The sequence below is a fragment of the Thunnus thynnus genome, chromosome 16, assembly GCF_963924715.1.
Source record: "Thunnus thynnus chromosome 16, fThuThy2.1, whole genome shotgun sequence".
In the NCBI taxonomy this organism is placed as follows: Eukaryota; Metazoa; Chordata; class Actinopteri; order Scombriformes; family Scombridae; genus Thunnus; species Thunnus thynnus.
The window spans coordinates 29400188-29423239 of record NC_089532.1 but is presented as its reverse complement, the minus strand read 5'-3'; the positions used below and the strand labels follow the sequence as shown (position 1 = coordinate 29423239).

At 40.0% G+C, this 23052-nt stretch overlaps 2 protein-coding genes across 3 annotated transcripts; both read right to left on the bottom strand.

Moving 5' to 3' along the window:
- Window positions 1-2935: 2935 nt before the first annotated feature.
- On the bottom strand, window positions 2936-16267 carry LOC137199553 (glucosamine-6-phosphate isomerase 2). 2 transcript variants are annotated; one of them, XM_067613913.1, is made up of 7 exons: window positions 16159-16267; window positions 14675-14810; window positions 14485-14586; window positions 12742-12924; window positions 12392-12576; window positions 10640-10814; window positions 2936-4569 (listed from the first exon to the last, which is right to left on the bottom strand). In XM_067613913.1, the coding sequence occupies exons 2-7, from the start codon at window positions 14796-14798 to the stop codon at window positions 4511-4513; spliced, it is 828 nt and encodes a 275-aa protein (XP_067470014.1). In that variant the 5' UTR covers window positions 14799-14810; window positions 16159-16267; the 3' UTR covers window positions 2936-4510. The 2 variants fall into 2 exon arrangements, with proteins under 2 accessions (XP_067470014.1, XP_067470015.1); XM_067613914.1 differs by lacking the exon at window positions 16159-16267 and adding an exon at window positions 16070-16090.
- A 2645-nt stretch (window positions 16268-18912) lies between these two features.
- Window positions 18913-22182, bottom strand: cox8a (cytochrome c oxidase subunit 8A). Its single transcript, XM_067613915.1, has 2 exons — window positions 21995-22182; window positions 18913-19273 (listed from the first exon to the last, which is right to left on the bottom strand). Exons 1-2 carry the CDS (start codon window positions 22109-22111, stop codon window positions 19178-19180), a joined length of 213 nt encoding a protein of 70 aa, XP_067470016.1. The 5' UTR covers window positions 22112-22182; the 3' UTR covers window positions 18913-19177.
- Between the last annotated feature and the right edge of the window lie 870 nt (window positions 22183-23052).

Genomic DNA, 23052 nt, shown 5'->3' with positions numbered 1-23052 from the left:
ACTGCCCTACGGAGCCCCCAAAGTCCCAAAAGGTGGTATTTTTTTTATCTTGTGCATACAAGATGATTATCTTGTGGGAACAGGTTAATACCTGTACAGTAAAGGCATGATAGGCCTATGCTTTGAAGATCATGGAGGTAAGTTGCATTTATAGCTGTCAATATTTTGTTGATTTCTCAAGTGTGTTAGAAACATGGCGGTGTTCATTGCTTTATTTGAATAGTCATACTATGTTATTTACAGAGCCCCTAAAGTCCCAAAAGGTGGTATATTTTTTATCTTGTGCGCACAAGTTAATATCATGTGGGAACAAGTTATTATCTTGTGCGCACAAGATAAAAAAAATACCACCTTTTGTGATTTTAGGGGCTCCGTACTGCCCCAATACCCCTCCTACTCACTATATCTTCTAGTTTTTAGCCAGGCCATTGTTGTACATCAAAAATTTAATTTCCTACAACGTCACCACAAGGACCTGTATTCTGTTTGCTTTATCACACATTCAAATTAGAGAAGCAAAAAGCAACTGTCAGATTGTTTCATCAGAGAGGAAAACACAGAGGTTGGTGTGCTGCTGTCATCCTGCTGGCTGTTTAATCAGGTCTCGCTGCATTATAATAAAGTAATTACTCACTTCTTATAGATGTCATATTTAATCACCAGCATGAATTTCAGAGGTGCTGAAATGCAGACACATCACTGTTCACTGTGTCAAACAGCTACTGTGAGCCACACTGAACCTGTACCTGATTCAAGCAGGCAGTACCACAGTGCATCGTGCTGTTTGAATGCAGGCAACAGTCCCCACTGAAAGCATACTCAGAGGTAAATATGAAGTGAAATGTGTATAACTTCCAAACTTGCATACAATTAAACCAAAAGTACAACCTGGTGTTATGTTACATTCATATTTAACATTTCATTCATCCATTGCAACAAATTGTGAGGTAATTGTAACAGTAAATGAAACCTCTCTATGATGTGTGCAATTGCTATTGATGCTATTGATCGATGCTATTGATATGTGCTATTGTGATGCACTTACAATGTAAGTGATGGGGACCAAAATCCACAGTCCTTGTTTTGAGCAAAAGAATATTTAAAAGTTGCTTATATGAGGCTTCATCAGTCTGAGTTAGTCATATCAAGTGGATATCTGACACATTTACTGTCTTTTTAGCATCAAATTCCCTCTTTGTGTTTCTTCAGACAGTGTTTCCCTGTTGAGCTGTGGTGGAAGTGTAGTAACAAAAAGAGGACGCTGAAGCTCCATATTAGCTTCACATAAACTTTTAAATACATTTTTGCTCAGAGGGAGGACTGTGAATTTTGTCCTCCATCACTTCCATTGTAAGTGCATTATGAAGGGATCTTCTAATGGTCAGTATGAACAAGACAAATTATTAAAAAACATGTTTCACTGATCATTTGGGCTCCTGACTGTTTAAGACAGACTTGAAAAATTGTGAACTTACCCTTTAAGGTTTTGAATGATATTGTGAACGAATGATGTGTGAACTTTGACACTGTTGACCACACAGCACCGTTTCATGCTGTGTAGGACATTGTGCAGGCTCAGGTTATCAATGAATGAAGCCATATATTACTGCTTGCAACTACTGATGGTGAACACATTGTGCTGTTAGAGGTAAATTATCTGTGGCACTCATGATGCACTCAATGCTGATGAGCCAAAGATGTAAAGACACTTACTTTGGAGATTTTAATCAGTCAAGGATGAGTTAATTGGCTGTAGATTGAGCCAGTCACAGATAGTTGATATATTGATTCTATCACACAACCCTGATTACCAAATACTACCTCATGTCCCTGGCAAATCTTTTGAAGTGAATGAAAATGAACCTGCTACATCACATGACTACATCTACACCTCCCCTCACTTTATATGTTTCCTAAAGTCCAGAATCCACCAGGCGGAACAGTCAAACCTCTACCCAAATTCACTTTTTCATTGCACACTTTATGGCTGAACCACTTTCACACAATAAAGATTGTACTCAAGTTCACAAAAAAAGCATTCAAATACTGTTTCCAGTCTTTATGCTAAGCTAGGCTAACCAGCTGCTGGCTGTGGCTTCTTGTTTAATGGGCAGATAGAAAGAGGTAGATATTGATTTTCTCATCTAACTCTACAGCAAAGTGAATAAATCTATTTCCCAAAATGTCAACCTATTCCTTTAATCAAATAGAATCAATTGAAAAGCCTCTCAATGAAACTGGTCACAATATAAATCCTTGTACCAGACGAGTTTGGGAGAAATAAATCAAACTTTTGTTCATGCTGCTAACACTGCTATCTGCACACACAACACACTCACACGTCACTCACCACTCCATTCTGTTCCCTGAACTTCTCCTATGTATTTGAGTTGATATAGTATTCAGTACCTTTTTACTTTTTCAGTGTTAATATTGTATGTAGTAGGTACACATAATGTACTAGATATTAAAAGTTACTGATTTATTCTATGAATTTGTTGTTATACTTCCTTTAGCTGCTGTGACACTAACTTCCCTGCTCTGGAGCAATACAGTCTGACAGTGAAACTCTTCTGAATTCATGTGTCATTATAACATCTCTTTATTTAACTTAAATCAACTTCTGACTGAGTCAATGATGTTGTGTTTGCACTAAAGATGAAAATTCACTGACAAATAAGACCAAGGTGCTTCTGTGATCCAGTGTTTGTCTATATACACCATTTCTGTTCAATCCATTTCATGAGCACACATACTGTGGGTTTCCATTGAGAGCTGAGGAATGACTGCCACACTGTGGAAAACAATGGAACTGCATTACAACACAGATGGATAAGAGGGGTTTCTGACAGTGTAATCTTTCAGAAAAAAGGATGTCATTATCCCCTTCACCTTCTAATACTTAGTTCATAAAAGACAAGAACGGAGCAAAAGATTCTTAGCAAAATTTTTATTGTCATTAGAAAATAAAGAGTTAGAAACTACAGTACATGTGCAAAACCACTGACTAGAAGTTGTAACTGTAACAGCCTGTTACAGTTACAACTGTAATCAGGAGGAATGTTGTAACCAAACACAAAATATGGAAATTAATCTGATCTTTACACTGGAGATATTTAACAGCTGCAAAATGAAACTGATTATACAAGTGAAATGCTGAATAGATGCATCATGAATCCAGGTGCTGCAGTCACTGTAAATTTAGTTATCAAGGTCGTCTTTACACTGACAATAGTTAACCCTTCAATTTCCACAGAACAGGAATGTGGAGGTGGGACAGGCATCTGCTGCAGTGACGCAGAAAAAGCAGCAACTGTCATTGAATCCCATTTAAAATAAAATCAAAACAAATATGTTTAGTATGTTTTATTTTGTAAAGCTCAGCTGCTTTGAATTGTCTTGATGCAACAGTCCAAAACTAAACTAAATGGGCTGTTTTAGCATTGAAGATCATTCTTGACATCAGGATGTGACAAAATAATCTCAACTCAAGGTTCACTGACCAGCTTGTTCCCAGCTTTCAACCACATCTCACAGTCTTCAGAGACTGGATGAACACTGCAAACACCAGCAGCTACAACCACCTGTTATCATGTTACCAAGTATTGAACTTCATTCACATGATGACAACTTAGCAAACTCAGTTTGTCAATGAAAGCTTTGACAAAGCTAATAAGACCTGGAGTTGAGACTGGTGTGTCTCACATAAAACGGGTTGTTGTTTTGAAAATTCAAGTTAAATTCAGTGAAGGCTCAGTGGTTTGGATGTGGTTTTGTGTCCAGCAGTGGAAGATGAAGGCTGGAAGTGTGCCAGCAGAAGCAAGAGGCTGCTGAGACTTCACATTCCAGGGACACAAAAATGCAAAAACTATACAAAGGCAACAGAGTGGAAGTCAAAGTTGACTTTCAACATCATTTGATTGTATTAAGGAAAGTTTCACATTTACACATTTAATTTGAAAGTTATTACACATACATGTAGTATTTGTTTCTTCTGGCCAATCACTGAATCACTGGTGAATGAACAAAGCTAACATAAAGAAAAGTAATTAAGTATATATTGTATTGTTTCACTCACAGAGAACAGTCACTTTGGCTTCAGTCTTCACTCTGAACAAACCATGAAGGCTTTATGTTTACCATCATGACTTTAAATCTAGCCTTCAAAGTTCTCATACTGAAAAAAAATGAAGAGGGCCAACCGAGACCTCCAGCAGTGATTACAAAAAGTAAACAGGTACTATCCCTTTAAATAGCTAAACAAAGACCCTGAACCTCCACAGTGCAACTGATGAGTGCAGCTGTTTCATGATTACATCTAAAATGCAAGATGCCTGCTCATTTATCTCTCATTAATTAACTGTAACAGTCTGATGCCACAATGCCAACAGGCAGTCTGTGGCCATGACAAACAGTTCCTCAAAACCAGAGTAGTAAGGCCTTTTTCAAACCAGGGACTGGGGATCAGGAATCATGTCGAAGTCTGTGGTCCTTGGTGGTCTTCTCTGTGTTACTGGTCCTTGATGCTGAGCACTGGGTCCACCAGTTTATTATGAACGTGCATTAAACCTACAATGATAAAGACAAGAGTAAAACAGCATATTAGATAAAGAAACACACTTTTGCAAAACAGAAAATTACTGAAATGGTTACTTCATTGTGTGTATTTGTGAGATCTAACAAATCTGTATTGTTTATGAGCCTGTCTGTTAGCTAGCAGTCAAATCAAATTGCAGTGCCTCTAAGGAAGTCATGCATTCTTTTTTTGAAAATGAACACAGATGATAAAAACAAGCTGGTTAATGTCCCACTTTTGTCCAACATGACCTGCAACACCATGAGTACACATATGATTTTGGCTACTCTCACATCACAGACCTTTCATGATCAATTCTGATTTTTTAGTCAGATCCTGCCACCCGTTCCCCTTTTTTGGTATTGACATAGAGAGGGGGTGAGCCTGAATATTTTCAGTTGACCGCACTCACGTACGCTAATTTATGATTCAGTCATTGGTACCAGTCGTGTTTTCACGTGTTTATGATGTTGGATGTTGTTTATAAGGCAGTAGTAAATTGACTGATCGTTGATTGGACTGCTTGGATTCTTGGATGATTTGTTGTACGTAGGAAATGGCAACAGGTGGATCAAAGTCAAGTTCAGATGTCAGTGGCTCGAAAATGGATGAACACAAGAGAGAAATCAAACTCACTACCAATGCTTTGGTGAATAAATTTAAAGGCTCCAGAAAGAGCATTAAGCAAAAGTTCACAAAATTAAAGGTCTAATAAAGGCAATGAAGGATCTCATGCAAAAGGATGATAATGCCCCACAAGTGCGACCTCAACTTGAGAATATCATTCAAATGATTGAAAAAAAAACACCCTGTTACATGATTCTGATTCCTTTACTCCCTAATGAGGAACCAGAAAAACAAAATGAATGGTTTGCGAATGTACTCAAATGCAACAACAGATTTATCGAGGATGTAAAGCAATGGTTTTCTGAAACCCATATGTGTAAGACAACGGGAGTCAACTCACATTGCGATATCTGATGTACACCATGATGAGAATGAGTCTTGTGTTTCAAAACACTCTTGGCAAAATGTTGAAGCATCTGTCACAAGATGAGATTAAACCAAGCGACAGTGTGTCAAACACAGGAAGCAGAGGGTCTAGCAAGTGGAGCTCTGCTGGAACTAGGTCCAGTGTCTCAACATCATCATCAGCACGCATTAAAGCTGAGGCTGACATGGCCGCTCTCATTGCATGACAAAGGCTACTAAAAGGACAAGCACGCATTAGAAGAACAAGACGAGCAGCAAGGAAAAGAAAGGAGCAACTTGAACTTGAATTGACAATAGCCGAATAATTGGCTGAAGTGAACATGCTAAGTAATACATCTGTGAATTCCACTGGTATGAACTCTTATTTTGAGAGGGGACAAAGGAAAGTTCAAACACTCAGTGCTGATGCAGAACCATTTGTGCCTGATACAAACATTTCAACAGGTGGCCAGCCCGATTCACATTTTTCCAGGCACAAGACCTTAATTGGAAAATGTAGCTCAGGATCTACAACCTCAACTCACATTGTCAAGACGCTAAGAGTCCAAGAGACATCAAAGTGCAATAAAAACCGCTCAATCACATCTGCAGTTTGAGCACCAAAGCAATCACCCTGCAGCACTGGTGCCAAGCAGCAGTAATCAGAGTCACATAATTACTCTTGGAAAAACAAAATGAAATAACAGCCTTGTTAGTTCAGCTACAGTCTCTTTCATTTTTGCCCAGAAAAGACATTCAGATTTTCCACAGTGACCCTGTGCAATATCACACAGTCATAAGGGCTTTTGAGCACAGCACTGAAGAGAAGACTGACAACCCTAAAGACTGCTTATACTTCCTAAAACAGTACACCAGGGGGTAGCCTAGGGAGCTTGTCAGAAGCTGTCAGCATTTGGCCCATGATAGAGGATATGCCAAGGCTAAGGCTTTCCTACAAGAGCATTTTGGTGATTCACAGAAAATTGCTTCTGCCTACATGGAAAAGGCTATTTCATGGCCACCAATAAAATCAGAAGATGTGAGAGCTCTGCAGGCATGCAATCTCTTTCTGAGAGTATGTTGCAACGCCATGGAAGATGTTGAATACAGGTATGAGATGAACACACCTGCCAATATGCTAAATATCATAAAAAAGTTGCCCTACAAACACAGGGACAGATGGAGAATTGTGGTCTGCAGGAAAATCACAGCCAGAAAGCTATGTTTACTGATATTGTTGACATCATTGGAAGACAAGTGAAGATTCCAAGTGATCCACTGTTTAGAGGTATACAGGACACTCATCAATGGCAGCAGCCAAGGATGTGAAGAAATTGAAGTTTCAACATAGTTCTAGGGCAAAGGGGAGTAGCTTTGCTACCACCATTACAACAGTGGAATTTAAAGTTGAAACTGGAACAAAAATTAAGTTGAGAAGCTCATCTGGTACGAGGATTTGCCTGTTTTGTAGAGGTGGACATACATGGGATCTGTGCCTTCAATTGGAGAAGAGGGTGCATAGCAAGAAAATTGCTTTCTTAAAAGAACATGGTGTGTGTTTTGGCTGCTTGTGTATTGGCCACATGAATAAAGACTGTAGGAAGCGCCTCTCATTTAAAGTATGCAGTTTGAAGCACATTAGCATATTTCATGTTAACCCCAAAGAAAAAGAAACGGACTCAATGCGAGCCAAAGGAGAATCTGAGTTAGCAACAGGCAGCGTCTGATCTCTGTTAAATCTAGTGGTCTCACAGGGGCCAGTGAACATGACTGTACATTCTCTATAGTACCAGTTCAAGTCTAACCTAAGAAGGGGCATGAGACATTGATTACTTATGCCTTGATTCAGGGGTTGACCTGTTGATTGGAAACAATATTCCCAAGGCACTGAGCCATGGCAAGTTGTTCGGAATGTAGACAGGGGCCCATACGCAGTCAAAACTACGCTTGGTTGGACTGTGAATGGACCTCTCAGAGGAGACGGTAGTAGTGAAACTATTTGTGGACAGCCAGATGTAGCAGTCAATAGGATCTCTGTTGCAAGCCTTGATGATCTGTGGAAGCAGCAGCTGAAGGTCTATTTTCCTGAATGCAGTCAGGAGGAATACGTCACAAAGTCTGCTAAGTTGATGGATGGCCATTACAGTATTGGCTTACCTTTGAGGAAAAGGGATGTAAATATGCCTAACAACAGGAGAGTTTCAGAACAGCGTGCTCTGACCCTCAAGAGGAGATCTGATAAAGAAGCTTCATCTCATGTTGATTACACTACTTTCATGAATGACATAATCTCCAAAGGCTATGCAGAGAAAGTGCTAGCTGAGGATCTGGAACGCAGTGATGGTAGGATATGGTATACACCACACCATGGTGCATACCAACCGAAGAAGAGAAAGATCAGGTTTGTACGTATTCAACTGTGTAGTTACATTCTAGGGAACATCATTGAATGTGCAGGGGACCTACAGGGACCAGATCTTACTAGCACACTGATTGGAGTCATGACCAGATTCAGAAAGGAGCCTGTTGTACTCATGGCAGACATTGAGGCCATGCTTCATCAGGTTAGAGTACCAGCTGAGGATTCAGATCTGTTGAGGTTTCTCTGGTAGCCAGATGGAGACCAAGATCAGAACCTGGCACAGAATGGTTGCACATCTGTTTGGAGCTACATTCTCACCAAGTTGTCCAAGTTTTGCTCTTAGGAAGTGTGCAGCGGATAATCAGGAGCAGTTTAGTTCTGCACGATTTCTATGTTGATGACTACCTTGCATCAGTGGCTTCTGAGGAAGAGGCAGTAGCACTCTATCAAGACCTTCGTGCCCTTTGTGCTAAAGGGGGCTGTCATCTCACAAAGAAGATTAGCAACAGACATTGTGTTCAGTCTGACATCTTTAAGTTCAAGATCATGATCAAAGACAGCCCCTTAACCAGAAGACCACGGTCAGTTCAATGTATGAGCCCTTAGGGATCTTGGCACTTGTGGTCCTATCTGCCAAAAAGGTCCTTCAAGACTTGTGCAGAAAGGAACTTGGTTGGGACAATGCTATACCAGCCTCAGCTGCACAAGAGTGTCTTACATCTTATTTATTTATTGGGACCATGTACAGTGTTAAAAATAAATGTTACCATCTGATGTACTGTACCAAAGCTAGGTTATAGCTAATTCTGATCTGGGCAAATTGGCTGAAGGAGCTCTGTCAGCTTGAAGATTTTAAAGTTGACAGATGACTGAAACCGTTGGATTTTGGGGAAGTGACTTCTGCTCAGTTTAGAAGTAATAGGTTAGAAAGTTAGAAATAACGCTCGGAGGAATAGTACAAGCAGAAACAGCCACAGTGAGATGTTTGATGAAGAGCTGTAGACAGGCTCTTACTGCATTTTCTGCAAACCAGCACACCTCCAACAGGTAAACAACTTCTTTTACCTTGCTGTGCTGTGCTGTGATGGGACAACACTGGCAGCGTGCCAGCTTGGATCAAGTGCTCCCAGCATGGCTCGGCGCAACGACCCCAAACACAATGGAAAAACACCAAAAGATTCAAAAGATTATGAGTGAAAAGACTCACCACTCTGTAACACCACTGTACTGCTAGTGGACTGTGTGTTTTTATAATTTCAGAATGGAGACACTTCTCCAGAGAAATGATCAGCTGATGATCTCATGTCACTTTAAGAATCCTCCAGTTAAACTTTGATTCAGATCAGATCAACATATGAATCTGATCAGCTTCATAGTTGTCATTCAGGAGCTTCAATATTTGGAATCAGTACCTGGTGAAGTACAGCAGACTGCAGCTTTTAATCAACATTTCGTATACTGTATTGGCCCGTATACAAGACAATCCTGATTATAAGACGGCCCCCTCCTTTTTCAAGACTCATTTTTGGAAAAAGACTTACAACTTGGATTAAATTAGTCTTATTTGCTTTTTATTCAAAAAACTTTTATTGCACTCACAGTAATGTAATGGATGTAGTTGTCAACTCGAGTATTTCACCTGGTTCAGTGTCTCTCCTCTACCACGCTGAGCACCGTGTGTGGAGAGCTCAGCCTCGCCCACAGTGAAACAGAGTAGAGAAGAGAGCCTCAGCGCAACCATAAATGACAGCAAAACCCAGTACAAACTATGTTCATTCATGTTATTTATCTAATTTATGTGCACTCGTTTCATTTCAGCACAGTGTGAGGCTCTCTACTGCTGCTGTTTTGCTGTCAGTTATAGTTGCGCTGAGTTTCTCTCCTATGTTTCACTGTGGGCGGAGCTGCCGCTCCACATACACACGGAGCTCAACACAGTAGAGGAGAGACAGTGAAGCAGTCGGGTTGACGACAACACTCGTTATGTTAGTGTTACTCAGTTTTTGAGTGATTGAGCTACTTTTGAGGCACTTTGTTCGAGACGATCACTGTGTCTCTCCATCTTTCAGGCCCCTGGCTCTGTAGGCTATCTGTGACAGATGGTGGCTCGCTTCAGTCAGGAGGGGAGCGCTTGTTTTACAGATTTTTAGCACCATCTGTTGTTGTGAATGTATATTGACATTTAAAAGTATAGACCCTGAATATAAGATGACCTCACTTTTTTCAGACTTATCTCCAGGAAAAAAAGCCTGTCTTTCATTTGGACCAATATGGTATTATGCTGCTCATCTCATTTTCAGGTTATAAACATTAGTTATGTGCCAGTAAAAAGTTCTCTGTCCCCTCAGCCAACAAAAGCTGATTAGACATCTTTGAGTTATATATTTCAGCCTTTAGTAACTTGCAAATCTTTAAATCAAATTGAATTCCATTCTTGATTAGAATTAGCTAAAATTCAAACCCCATCCTTAATCACAAGAACAACAGACTGGAGTTGTGAATTCTGATCTTCTGTCCAGTTGCCACTACTGCTGATACACAAGCGTCAACACAGACACAGCAAGCTGCACAAATTATTGTTATTTGTTATAAGTGATTGTACAGAATATCATTAAATCTAGAAATGTGTTTTTGGACCTGGTTTGAACTTCTAGCCCTCTAAACAGCTGCTCACAGTGTGGACAAGCAGTATTTCCATAAGCCAGCCACAGTGCTGCCGTTATTGGTACCTTTAAAGTATTTGACAGTTTTGACACGTAGCTCCAGGGTAGCATCCTCGTCGCAGACAAAGATGGTGCGTGGGTGCTGCTGGAAGGCTGATACTGTCCACATGTGGTTCACTCCCTCCTCTATGGCTTTATACAGAGCAAAGGCTTTGTGTGCTCCAGTGATCAGGATCATCACCTGAGCAGAGAAGAGGGACAGTATGATACTGCTTGGTGTTTATCCAGGAAAGTAGGAAAAGACTAGTCAGGCAACATATATTCTTCAAATATATATGAAACTGCCATAGGTTTAAAGTCCCCTTCTCTAGACTTAAAAAGTAATTCTGAACAAGAGTGTAAGTTTGGTTTTAACTTTGATAGGGACATTTTTTTTGTGTTGTGTACGTGTACTTGCTCTCTGTCACTCTTTTCTCTTTCATAAGCACATGTGCACACACACATACACACATAAAGAGCCTGACTCTGCAAAACTTTTACTTTACAGAATATACATTTACTGACTTGCCTGAAACTGGACATGCATCTGATTTTTTTCTGTGATTTTTACATTTTATTGTATTGATTGACTGCTTAACTATAAATCTGAGACCCAAAATTAATATTTAAAAATAACAGATCATAGACTGTCACAATAAATGTTACAATAAAATAAATGTATAGAAACCTGTAGGTAATGTGCTGCTCTGTAACTCACTGCTGTAAGGTTTCCAAATCTCACCTGAGATTCTGTCATTTCAGTTTGTGGATTTGGGCGACACAACTCAAGAGTTCATGACAACCACACTGATGCTCAAACCTATCTTTAAATCATCTCAAAAACATCTGTTTGTATTATTTTTCATTCAACTCCTGAACTTCTGGTCAGATCTTTCACTATGACATCAGAGCTCAGCTGAGAGGCTGCAGCTCACCTGTCTGTGTGTCTCTGTGCTGCTCAGGCTGCTGCTGACAGGATTTTCAAAATTTAGCTTATAAATAATGTTCATATCTTAATGACACATATGCAATAATAACTCTGCTGTTGATCCACTCATGATAAAGGGGAGAGATGGCATTAAATAGTAAATATTTCTCCCACTAACCTCAAAAATTAATGTTTGGATTGATTACAGAACATTCTTATTAAGTAAGTTCAACTGTTACTGACACTTTGATTCTTCTTTTAAAAAGGACCAGATGTCCTTATTTGCTTTTCGGAGGGATTTTCACCAACAGTAATGAAGTTGTTTAATTAAACAGCATTTTTGAGAAACAATCACAAATTGGCGAACAACACTTAACACCTGAAAATAAATATAATATCAAATGGTCTTAGTTTTGTCCAGTTTTCAATGCTGTGAGGTTTGGAATGTTTAAACTATAAATACTGATCTCTTCAGATTCTCCACTTCACTGACTCCACTACTGCTGCTGGACTGCTGCTAGTCAACAATGTCTACAGCTGGAAGTTAAAGGTTGCCAGATCATCAGATCAAGTATCCCCCATATCCTGCTCTTTCACTCCTTATCATAATAGCACACTCTTTTGCAGAAAACACACAAACCTGCCAACTTGGCAGAGATCTTACAGTTAACATTACATGGAGTTAGATTGGATGGAGTTAGTGCTAGATTGTTTGAGATTGGTGCAAATACTGGTAGGACAATCAATCAACGTCCATACCCAAATCTACGCCCGTGATTCTGAAATACTTGAGGTAAGATTATCTTATGGAAGGACAATGGAGGAATGAAATAACTGTCCTCCCCTCTGACCTCTTTGGCATCCATGACAGTTCCTACTCCCACAGTCAGAGCCATGGTAGGAACCTTGGAGAGGTCGTTGCCAAAGAATCGAGCATTGGCTACAATGGTGTCCTTAGCCAGGGTCTTCACTCTGGTCCTGGAAACAAGGCTGGAACCTGGCTCATTGAACGCTATGTGACCATCAGGGCCGATACCTGCAGACAGACAATGAGTAGGAACAGGACAAAGAGTGAGCTAAAGAGGAAGCTTTATATCACACATGGGACAAAACGATCCCTGAGACATCTGCAGCAGACTGCGTGTGACTGACGAGATCTGGCAGACAAAACAATACAAACATTCAACCGCTTGTTCCTGACCTCCTACGAACAACTGGATCCCTCCAGCCTCTGAGATCTTCTGCTCGTAGGCTTGACACTCTGCTTCCAGGTCCTCTGCATTTCCATCCAGGATGTGAGCGTTGGCTGGATCAATGTCAATCTGCTTGAAGAAATTGTTCCACATGTAGGAGTGGTAGCTCTCTGGGTGCGCTCGAGGTAGACCTGCAGAACAAGATAATTAGCTGCAGTGCCATGAATCCAGCCTCCAAAGTGCTGAGAGGACTGCAGTATTCTGTCCTGTCTTATTCTCAGGCTGAAGGTAAAACAGTCCACAACTGATAGAAGTAAACTCTCTGTAACTGGATGAAACTCTGCAGCACTGCTGTTAATGTCATCTTAAATGATTCCTGGCTGATTCCACAATACAAAGAGTACTCTCTGAATAAATGTGATGCTCAGTCTTTCTTTATTATTTTATAGACTTTTATTTTGCAACAATTTTCAAAAATGTCTTCTGTGGCCATTTTGCTTTGCATGTATATATGGATGGTAGGCACCATAGATATGTACAGTATACAGTATAACAAAACTGAGTACACCCCTGGTCAATATCACTAAAATGTTAAGTAATTACAAATCCTGTCTATTAAATACAAATTTATTTGTTTTAGACAAAACCCAAGAAGAATTAAGCCAATTAATTTAAAAACTATAATGAAAGGTCCATATTTAAGAACAAACTGCAACCAAAGTCAGCAGACCCTTCATTAGTGAGACACATTCTTTTATTTGTCAATATTTAGTATACTTGATTACCCGCCTTTATTTCTGATAACAGATTGATTCTTCTGGGCAGAGATGATACCAGTCTTGCCCAAATCTGTGGAGATGTTCTGTCATTCTTCAAAGGTGATTATTTCAGCTGCTCTTTGCTAGAGGGATTTGGTTGCTCCACTTTCCTTTCTAAAATACTCTAAATGTGTTCTATTGGATTCAGGTCAGGGGTCATACTTGGCCAAGTCATGCTTTTCACTTTTTTTTCACTAAAAACTTTTACAGTGTGTTTTGGATCATTGTCATGTTGGAAAATTCCTCTACTGCCAAGCTATTTGAGACTGGGAGTCATCTTTTCATTCATTCATAGTGCCATCTATAACCTTTTGCACTCATGCAGCCCCATATCAGCACACTAACACCTCGATGTTTCACTGTTGCCACTATACAGTCACTGTGGTAGTCCTGGCCAAGTCCACGCCAAACATCCTGGACCCCGTCTGATCAAAACTAATTTATTTTGGTTTCATCTGACCAAAGAATGTGCTGTCAGTATTCATCAGGCTTCTTTTCATGGTCTTTGACAAAGTTTAATCTTGCAGTTTTGTGCCATTTTGTGAGCAATGGTTTGTGCCAAGTCAGACGCACTTGCCTGTCTGTTTTTCAATGCAAGGTTGCTTAAATAGTGAATTGTGTGTGCTGTCATTTTTCGAGGACAGCCTCTGTGCCTTCTGTTTTTGGTAGTATGGGTCCTCCTGTACCTCCTAACCACTGCTGCAACTGTGTTTTGGCTTCTGTTCAGTAGCCTACTGATGATCTTCTACCCTCTCCCATCTCTATGAAGTCTCACAATCTGGTTTCTTACTTGTTCGGGCAATTCCTCACCATGTGGAGCCATGTTGCATCAGACACAACCCAGGTCAAAATTGAGAAAGTTGTTGTGTTTTTTCTGCTCTTCTTTTATAACCTTGTTAGAGGTTATAAAAAATTTATCAGCCTTTAACTCACCTACATATTCATCCATGTTGAAGGTTTTCACATACTTGAATGAAATATCTCCATTTTTGTAGTATTCAATTAACTTCTGGTAACAGCCATATGGAGTACTCCCTAAAAGAGATGAGACACTTTAACATACATTAAACTCAAAGTTGGAAAAGTGACATGAATTGTTCGACCGCTTACACTGCCACCTCACCTGTTGGAAGCCCCAGAGTGAAGTATCTGTCAGCAGAGGGCTTGAACTGGATGATTCTGTTGCGGATGTATTTTGCTGCCCACTCACTGGCCAACTCATAGTCGTCCAGAATGACCAGCCTCATTTTGTCGGTTTACTAAAGAAACACAAGGAATGTGATGTTTCAGTTTGAAAAACAGCAAGAGATTTAATTGGATAGAAATGTGAGAAATTACATCGCATAGCACCACAGCACTATACTCCATTCAAAAAAATCAAACAACTTTTTCATCATATGTTTATCTCAATAAAGACTAGGTGACTATTGCTGCACAAACAGGTCACCTGTTATGGTCCATAACAGTACCCATTGGCCATCATGCATGAATGTTTTCTTATTTTTCTCTTATATTTGTTCTTGCACAAAGCAATAAGAGGAAAATAAGAAAATCCTACATGGGAGTCAACAAACTCTCTTAACTGCCTGACTTGTAGTAAATCGCTGGTTTCAGCCTGATGACTGCCACCTGTTCATGAGAGATGATTATTAACATAATCCAAGCCCCTACTAATTGCCATATAAAGCTCCATGTTCCGCTCTGTTTGTGGGTGACTTTCATTCACATAAATCCCCAGGAATAAAAACATTGCGCAGCTTCGAGTCCTGCTTTCAGAAATCAGAAGACAAACACATACATTTAGGAGTGAAATTAAGAGACCTGAAATAATTAGAAAATATGAATCAAGCTAACATCATCCGAGCAGCTCTGCACTGTGACAGAAATAAAGATGGAATGATTTGACATGAAGTCAGATGATAAAAAATCTTTCTAAAGCAAAGTGCTCGTGATGAGAGGTGGTCATGTGACAGTCACAGAGACGTTAGAAGAGAGAATATTACAGCCTACAGTAGGTGATGTTACACTGTCAGCTACAACACAACATGATACTGGACAGAGAGCTAAAATGGTAAACTGAATATATATTTTGCATTAAATTTGTTTTACTTATACATGTTTTTGTCACTTCCGGTATCATATTTAAACTCAAAATTAATCCCGGTCCGGACATTATAATTGCAAGTCGAAGTGTTTCTCCCCCTTTCTCTTTTCATCACTCGTACCACAGGTCTGGATCACTCGTAAATTTCGTTCGTACCTCAGAGGAAACTTTAGGTACAAAAAAAATGGATGAATGCCGCAGATATTGTTATTATTATATTATATTATCGTACGTGCATTTCAGAATGGATCTGTTCGTACGAGTACTTTTTGCATGCCGCCCCATGTTCGTAAATAAAACCATACTCAATTGTCGGATTTTTCAATTGAGTGTGGTGGGCAGTGGCTAACGTTAGCAAGCGAAGCAACGTGAGCAGTAGAGGATTATTGCAAGTTTAGTTAAATGTATATTTACTGTTAACTAGTCGACTAATGTCCATCCGCTAATCTGAAACTAACAGTTGGTAGTTAACACGAACAAATATGACAATAACGTGTTTTCACCTGTTAAAGTACGCTATTTGTCCGACGAGATGTTGCAACACTTCAGTCACATGATCCTCCACCGGTCAGGTGATTAACAATGCCCATGTATGGAAGTCCGTGTAGGCCAAAGTAAAATAAAATAATAGTAATGATAATTGAAAGTTTTAATTAACACATTTAATACAATTTATAATAACAGTATGACTATGTATATATACTAAGTAGAGAGAAAACTAATCTCATCACTTTTCATGACAGTGTCATTGTCACCATTTCCCACACCTGCCAACACTACCGGATCCAAAAGTTTTGTATGTTTGTCTGACTAATCCAAGTTGCCAAATCATCTATGAAACACAATCTGAACACATAATCCACATACAACATACAATTTCAACCCATCTGTCCCCACAACTTCATTCAAAGGCACGCCCACATTTCTGCACAACCCTGTGGGAAGTTGCAGCATTGCCGGATTTTGTGGGAATGCAGCTGAAGTGCATGCCTATCCTGTGCACTGTGGTCTCTCTGCTCTGCGTGTGTGTGTGTATGTGTGTGGCTCAGCCCTGCCTTCAGTCAAACAGACACACAGACAGCAGAGGAGTAGCACGCTGCACACAACAGAGAGATGGAGAAGCAGGGCAAACACTGAAGCACATAAAAAAAACAGCAATGTAACCTATGCTTCAAGTCCTGACTGTTATGGTTCCATATGACTGAAGGACCCACACCCTGTGCGCTGGGGGCTACACACCCACTGCCCCAAGGTTGATGCCCAGAAGCATCCCAAACACAGCAAAATAAGAAAATAAGCAAATACAGAAAGAGGGAAAGGTCTTTGCAGATAAATACACCGCCACACACTTCTAGTGGGTCAAAAGTTATGATTGAGAGGGATTTCTTTTGTGAGTGTATACATTGTTTTTTTTAGGAAAATCCTGCATAGTATACCTTGAGGGTTGAATTTCTAAGTTTAAATACATTTTAAGTGCAAAAAATCTTTTCAATGGTATCTATGTCTATATTTATGATTGAATCCACAGATATACACGTAGATACCACAATGGGTGATGCTAGCCACTGTATCAATATATTAAAGGACATGTTCATGTTTTTCAAGTCTGTGTGGACACACTGTGGATTTTGGCCCCGTCACTAACATTGAAAGCACATTTGAAGGGGATATTTTAATAGCCAGTATGAGCAGGAGGAATGATTACAGCGAGGAAAACCTCTTTCACTGTTCATATGGACACCTCACTGTTGTTTTAAGATAGATTTGAAAAAATATGAACCTGTTCTTTAAAGGCTCTGCAAACTTGAGCCGTTTCCACCACATGGTACCGGCTCAACTCTACTTGCTTTTTTTTTTACCAGACACTTTTCTAGATTTCATTTTCCACTGCGGATAGTGCCCCCTCAATGTAGCTGATCATCATAGCGACGCTGCATGAAACTGCCATGATGTCATCTTCAACGCGACACACACAGGAACAATGGAGGATATCCAAGGGATGGTGTTCTTGATTCTCAGTATGTGGCTGTTTGTCAGAGCAAGGAGACAAATTATGTTTCAGAAGATGCTGAGGGCAGCAAGACAAAAGACTGTTGAGGAAAAAAAAAACAGGAGCCTTTCGTGTTTTGAGTAGCCCAGTCAATTAAAAAAAATTGAGGCTGCTATGGTAGTTTGGTCTGCAGTGTAACGTCACCTATTAGTATCAGCTCAGCTCACTTGGAAATGTGATGGAGGTGACACTAAAAAAAGTACCAGATACTAGGTAGTATCCACAACTTTTGCCTTTGAAAAACCAAAAAAGAACAGTTCCAAGTGAGTGGAGTCGAGCTGCACTATGCGGTGGAGAAGCGGTACCTACTAGAGAACACTGGTGTTTTTACTCATTTATTTATTCATTGGCTGACCTCATATAATTCCCTGCATGGCTCCATCCACCTTCAACCTCAGCATTGGTGTAATCACTCAGGCTAACTGAAAACCTCAGTGTGCAGTTGCATGCAGTCAAATCTTAATTGATAAGGTTTCGGTGTAATTGTTGACCGTCTTGTTCAGACTTTCAGGGTACCACTATAACATCAACAGGAGTGGAGAATCTAATATTTCATTAAAGCAATTCTGCTCACTGATTTGCTAAATTGCCCACAATGGCCAACCTAGAGATAATAAAGAGACGAGTACCTTTATGTCTGACCTCTGACTCATTCTATCATCTCAAAGTACAGCTCATCCTGACTCAACTTGAAAATTACAACCTCAATTACAACTGTAATTAAAATATAGCTCTTAGTACCTTAACATAAATGTTCTGTCTTTTACTGATGAGCAGTGATGGAAAGTCACAAAGTTCTTTATGTGCCTGGCTACAATTTTGCTGTTAATCCTCTGTACTGTGGTTTTGAATGCAGGACTTTTACTTGAAATGGGAATATCTTCATATTTTGTCATTACTACTTTTACTTAAGGATCGTCTTCCACTGCCGCTGTCTTCAGTCTCATCCAGGGGGTGTGGTTTACCTGCAGCATTATCAGCAGATATTTGCTCTTCATTCTCCTTTTTGTTTCCTTTCTATCAACAGTAGTTGTTACTCTGAGCACACCAGACAACCAGAGGACCCAGTTTAACAGTGCTCTCTGGCACCATGAAACCTTAAGGAGCATCCAGCAGAAAAGTCAACTTTAAACTCATTCATTCTTCAAAGAATTATCTGTAAGCCTTATTTTAAGGAGACAAAATATACACATAACGAGCAACATAGTTGTGTTTAAAATTTAATGTTGTAACATACTCCTTCTAAAGGAAGATGTACAATACAATTTTCATTGCTTAAGAGTCAATGTGTTGGAAACAGTTGGTTGTTGGGATGTGGAGTGGAATTGTCGCAGAGGTAGAAGAGTGAAAGGTAAAACTTGTTCCACATTCTTCTCAGGTGTGGAATATGATGATGATGATGATGGTCCCAGGTTATCTCTGGAGACAGGAAGCTGGATTCACCAGGTATTAGACTGTTAAAATGTCCACTTTTATTCTTTCTTCTTGTAGTCCTCCAGGTGGCACAGGATCCATCCAGATGGTCCCAGGATCGCTAGAGAAAACATGCCCAATCCGACGACCGATTCCTGGATAACACATAGAGAGAGAGACAGAGCGTTCAGTCAGCTGATTCAATCAGCACCTTCACTGCTACATGAAGCCAGTTTATCTGAGCACAGTGTGCTGTAGGCCTACATGTGACAGCACTCAAGACTGTGTATCAAAGGCTGTGTTTATACTGCTGCTCCAAATTTGAAATAAACGCTCATATCAGGATTTTTCCTGAAACAATTTTCAAATAGGTTCTCCCTCTGCTTCTCACGCATCTCGTTTTTTTTTTTCTATACAGCCCACCAAAAATCTTTTTATTGTAGTTTGGAAAATTGAAATAATTGTAAGTTGACCCACCCATATCAACTACAACATAAAAAAATTCTCTACTTCCTTGAAACTTCCAGGTGTGTCATCTAGAGCCAATCCCAAAAACGGGCTTTTATTAGTTATTGTACATACATTGATATTGGCATTAATGCAGCTGATAGGTAGGGATGCACCAATCCAACTTTTTAGTCCTGATACCTGGGCTTTGGGTTTAATTAATAAGCTGTATGCCTCACTGTGTGGAAGAGACTGGGATCATTCTTAATGTGTAAGGCAACATCAGGCTTGACTTAAACATTGATTTCCTAACTTTGTAAAACAAAATGTAACAACTACATAGATATAAATTGACTGACTTGAGTCAGTATCAGACTGATATCCGATATCAGCATCGGTGCGGCTCCACTGATAGGTGACAAATGTCAGTACAGAAATACCAAAGATATGTTTGAGGTCATTTAGAAATAGTGTCTTCATTAAATAGTTTGTCTACCAGAGAGCACTGCTGACACTGTATATACATATATGTTATATACCAGTCATGTTTCATATATTCATCAGCATGCAAGGTCACTGATAAAACAGTTGCATTGATACTGAAACCCTGTGCAGACCTACTTTTTCCCCCCCCACACAGAAAATTGATCAGGAATCGATAAAGAATCAGACCGATAAGCAGAATCCATAATGGCAGTGGTATCACTAAAATCTTAACAATTCCCCTCAACCATAACTGGGTAATTCCTACAAATTACCCAGTTATGGTTGAGGCCTTTTTTACCCATAGGTCTAAGATACTTCTACCAAGCCAAAAGATATGAAACTGATTAATTTATTAATTATTGAAGCAATGCTGACTCAAGTGTTGACCACCATTTCCTCTGTTTAGATCTGGGCAGGAACCTCTGTTGCATCTTTGTCTCCCTTGTTTCCTGTCATCTCTCCACTATCCCTATCTAATGTAGGAAATTATGTCATTAAATCGAGTGACCTGGACAAGATAATACACTAGAAATTGTCTGTCTATGAAATTCAGTATAAAGATCTTCTGTACTGTCGTATAAAATACTTGTTAATGTTAATGATCAATCAATCGCTGTTGAGAATTTCACCAAATAAAAATGTATTAACTGACAATGTATATTTTGTGTACCATTTCTCCGGAGCTGACATATGTTTACTTTTATACCACAAGAGGGCATACTTCACCTTTGCAGCTCAGGAAAGCTACTGGTGCAACAAAGGAAGAAGCAGTGGGGTGGGGGGAGGGAACTGGTGAGGCAGATGAAGAGGGCAAAATGTAGTCCAGCACCAGAATATAACAGTAATAAACTGTAATGTCGGTGTTAGCTACAAGACGCTGTATGATGTGCATGCAGAGACAAAAACTCAGAGGCTTTGCTTTATGGTTGAAAAAGACCTGAGGCCTATAAAAGCTTCTAAAGCACTGGACAGAAAGCAGCGACAACTGAAGCTACCAGCTCACCAACTAATTCAGGCCAGCAAAACCAGATGGAACTTGTTCTGCGGGATGTTTGATATTTAGAAATTGGGATAGGTATGGTCTGCTTTGTTTTCTTTAGCAGCACCATTTGTTGAGTAAGGAAAGGTGTTTCGAGCAACAGGTTGGTTGTTTTAATATTATGTTCATTTCAATGATTTGTGCTCCACTAATTAATGTTTCACACAATCTATTAGCTAGGATTTCCCGCTGGAATGGTTTAAATAAAACTTAAACTGAGAAAAACATGGGTTTTGTATCTTATTAATCACCAGTGATTGGCCAATTACTAATTATTGACGTGTTCAACTATCTGTAAAGGAAAATGTGTGAAATGTGAGACCCTAACACTTTTATCAGTATCAAATACCAAAATGAGGATCGCCCATTATACTCAGTTCACGTCTATTACAACAGGATCACCAGTTCCTGCATTGGGTAACGTTATCACCACGTCCTGCGGCACTGAGGCAGACATTATGGCAAAATAGCATTGCTGGGGTCACATCTTAAATAACTACATTGTATAACTCACATATGTGCAACTGTCCTTTAAAATGGCATCTTGACACATTTTTGTTCATCATTAAACATACACTGAGGAAAGCGGTAACGTTACGAGAGATAAGTTACAGTTATATACAGCTCGGTACAGTTAGCTTAGGGCCACCGTGTTGAAGGAATGGGTGCTTTCACACTAATATGAAAATTTCACTTAAAAGCTGCAACGTAACCTTTACTCTGATATACGGTGATTTAAACACAGTTACGTGATTACATAAGTTAGCTTGTATAAGTACATAACAGCGTTTATCAGTGTTTAACAGTAACTTTACAGACGGCGGTTTGACCTCGTCAGCCAAGGACAGCTTAGCTGCTAGCTAGCCATTCAGTTAGCATTAGCATGACAGCGAACTAGACTTACAACAGCCCCGATCTTCTCCTTGGCGGGTCTAGTGTAGACATTAGCCCGCTGAGTGACGGTGTGTCCCCGCAGGACAGGGGCAGCACGGCTAGCGACAGTCCTCAGAAGACCCGACATGTTTGTCTGCTGTAATGAAGGGACGTCTTCTCGTCTGAAGATCCGATTGTGGTATGAAAAGGAAGTGGAAGCGCGGCTTCACTGCCGAGGTCACCTCCTCACTGTGCCTCACAGTGCCACCTGCTGTCCTGGATGGTGACGTACAGAAGTCCTCCTGAGGCAAGGTTTTTCCATAAACAATATCAATTACCCACTATATGTATATAAAGTAATGTCATTTTTTCTCATCACTCCTTGCACACTTGCTCTTTGCTTTGCTGTTTACAGTTCAAAGAAACAGTTTCACCTGTATATAGTCATTCCTTGTGTATATTTCTGAAGATTGATGTGTTGTTATTCTGTGTAACTACACACTAAACTGGAGTCTCCCTCACTCTCTCTCTCTCTTGCTGCTGCTTTCAGCTCTCTCTCTCTCTTTCTCTCGTCAAGAAGCAGACAGCAAAGCCTAATTTTACTTTTAACGTTATCAAACAAAGAGAAATGTCCTCCCCTCACTTGGTACCGTCTTTGTGCTCCCTCATGGCAGAGTTTACTGCTCTGATCTATCTGATCTCTGGCTGTGATTGGCCACTGCGTCAGGTTGCGTTTCTCCAAACATTGACTCTGGCTCAACTTTCCAACCACAGTCTGGTGCAGCGCTGCAGCAGCCAAAGCGCCCGCAGACAAAACATACTACTCCCATTCAAATGAATGGGAGAACTGGCGTTTTCACCTCACCGCCTGATTTGGTCTGAATACGGCCTAAAAAACATAACACATATTAATCACATATTAATCACACATTAATAGCAGTTCTAAAAAGGTGAGTTTTGATTAGTGATTTGAATATTGACAGATTGGTGATCTCGGATGTATTTGGTTGAGAGAGTTCCAGAGGGAGGGAGCAACTATGGAAAAAGCCCTGACACCCCAGGTCCAGTGCTTGGTCTTGAATGGTGGAG

What these genes read in the sequence shown, in the direction of transcription:
- LOC137199553 (XM_067613913.1), bottom strand. Translation starts at nt 14,798, where the DNA reads ATGAGGCTGGTCATTCTGGACGACTATGAGTTGGCCAGTGAGTGGGCA. An exon ending in CAACATGGATGAATATGTAG is followed by an intron (nt 12,925 to 14,484) that starts GTGAGTTAAAGG and finishes CTTGTTCTGCAG; the next exon opens with GTCTACCTCGAGCGCACCCA. An exon ending in AACTGTCAAATACTTTAAAG is followed by an intron (nt 4,570 to 10,639) that starts GTACCAATAACG and finishes TTATCATTGTAG; the next exon opens with GTTTAATGCACGTTCATAAT.
- cox8a (XM_067613915.1), bottom strand. Translation starts at nt 22,111, where the DNA reads ATGTCGGGTCTTCTGAGGACTGTCGCTAGCCGTGCTGCCCCTGTCCTG. An exon ending in AGGAGAAGATCGGGGCTGTT is followed by an intron (nt 19,274 to 21,994) that starts GTAAGTCTAGTT and finishes TGTGTTATCCAG; the next exon opens with GAATCGGTCGTCGGATTGGG.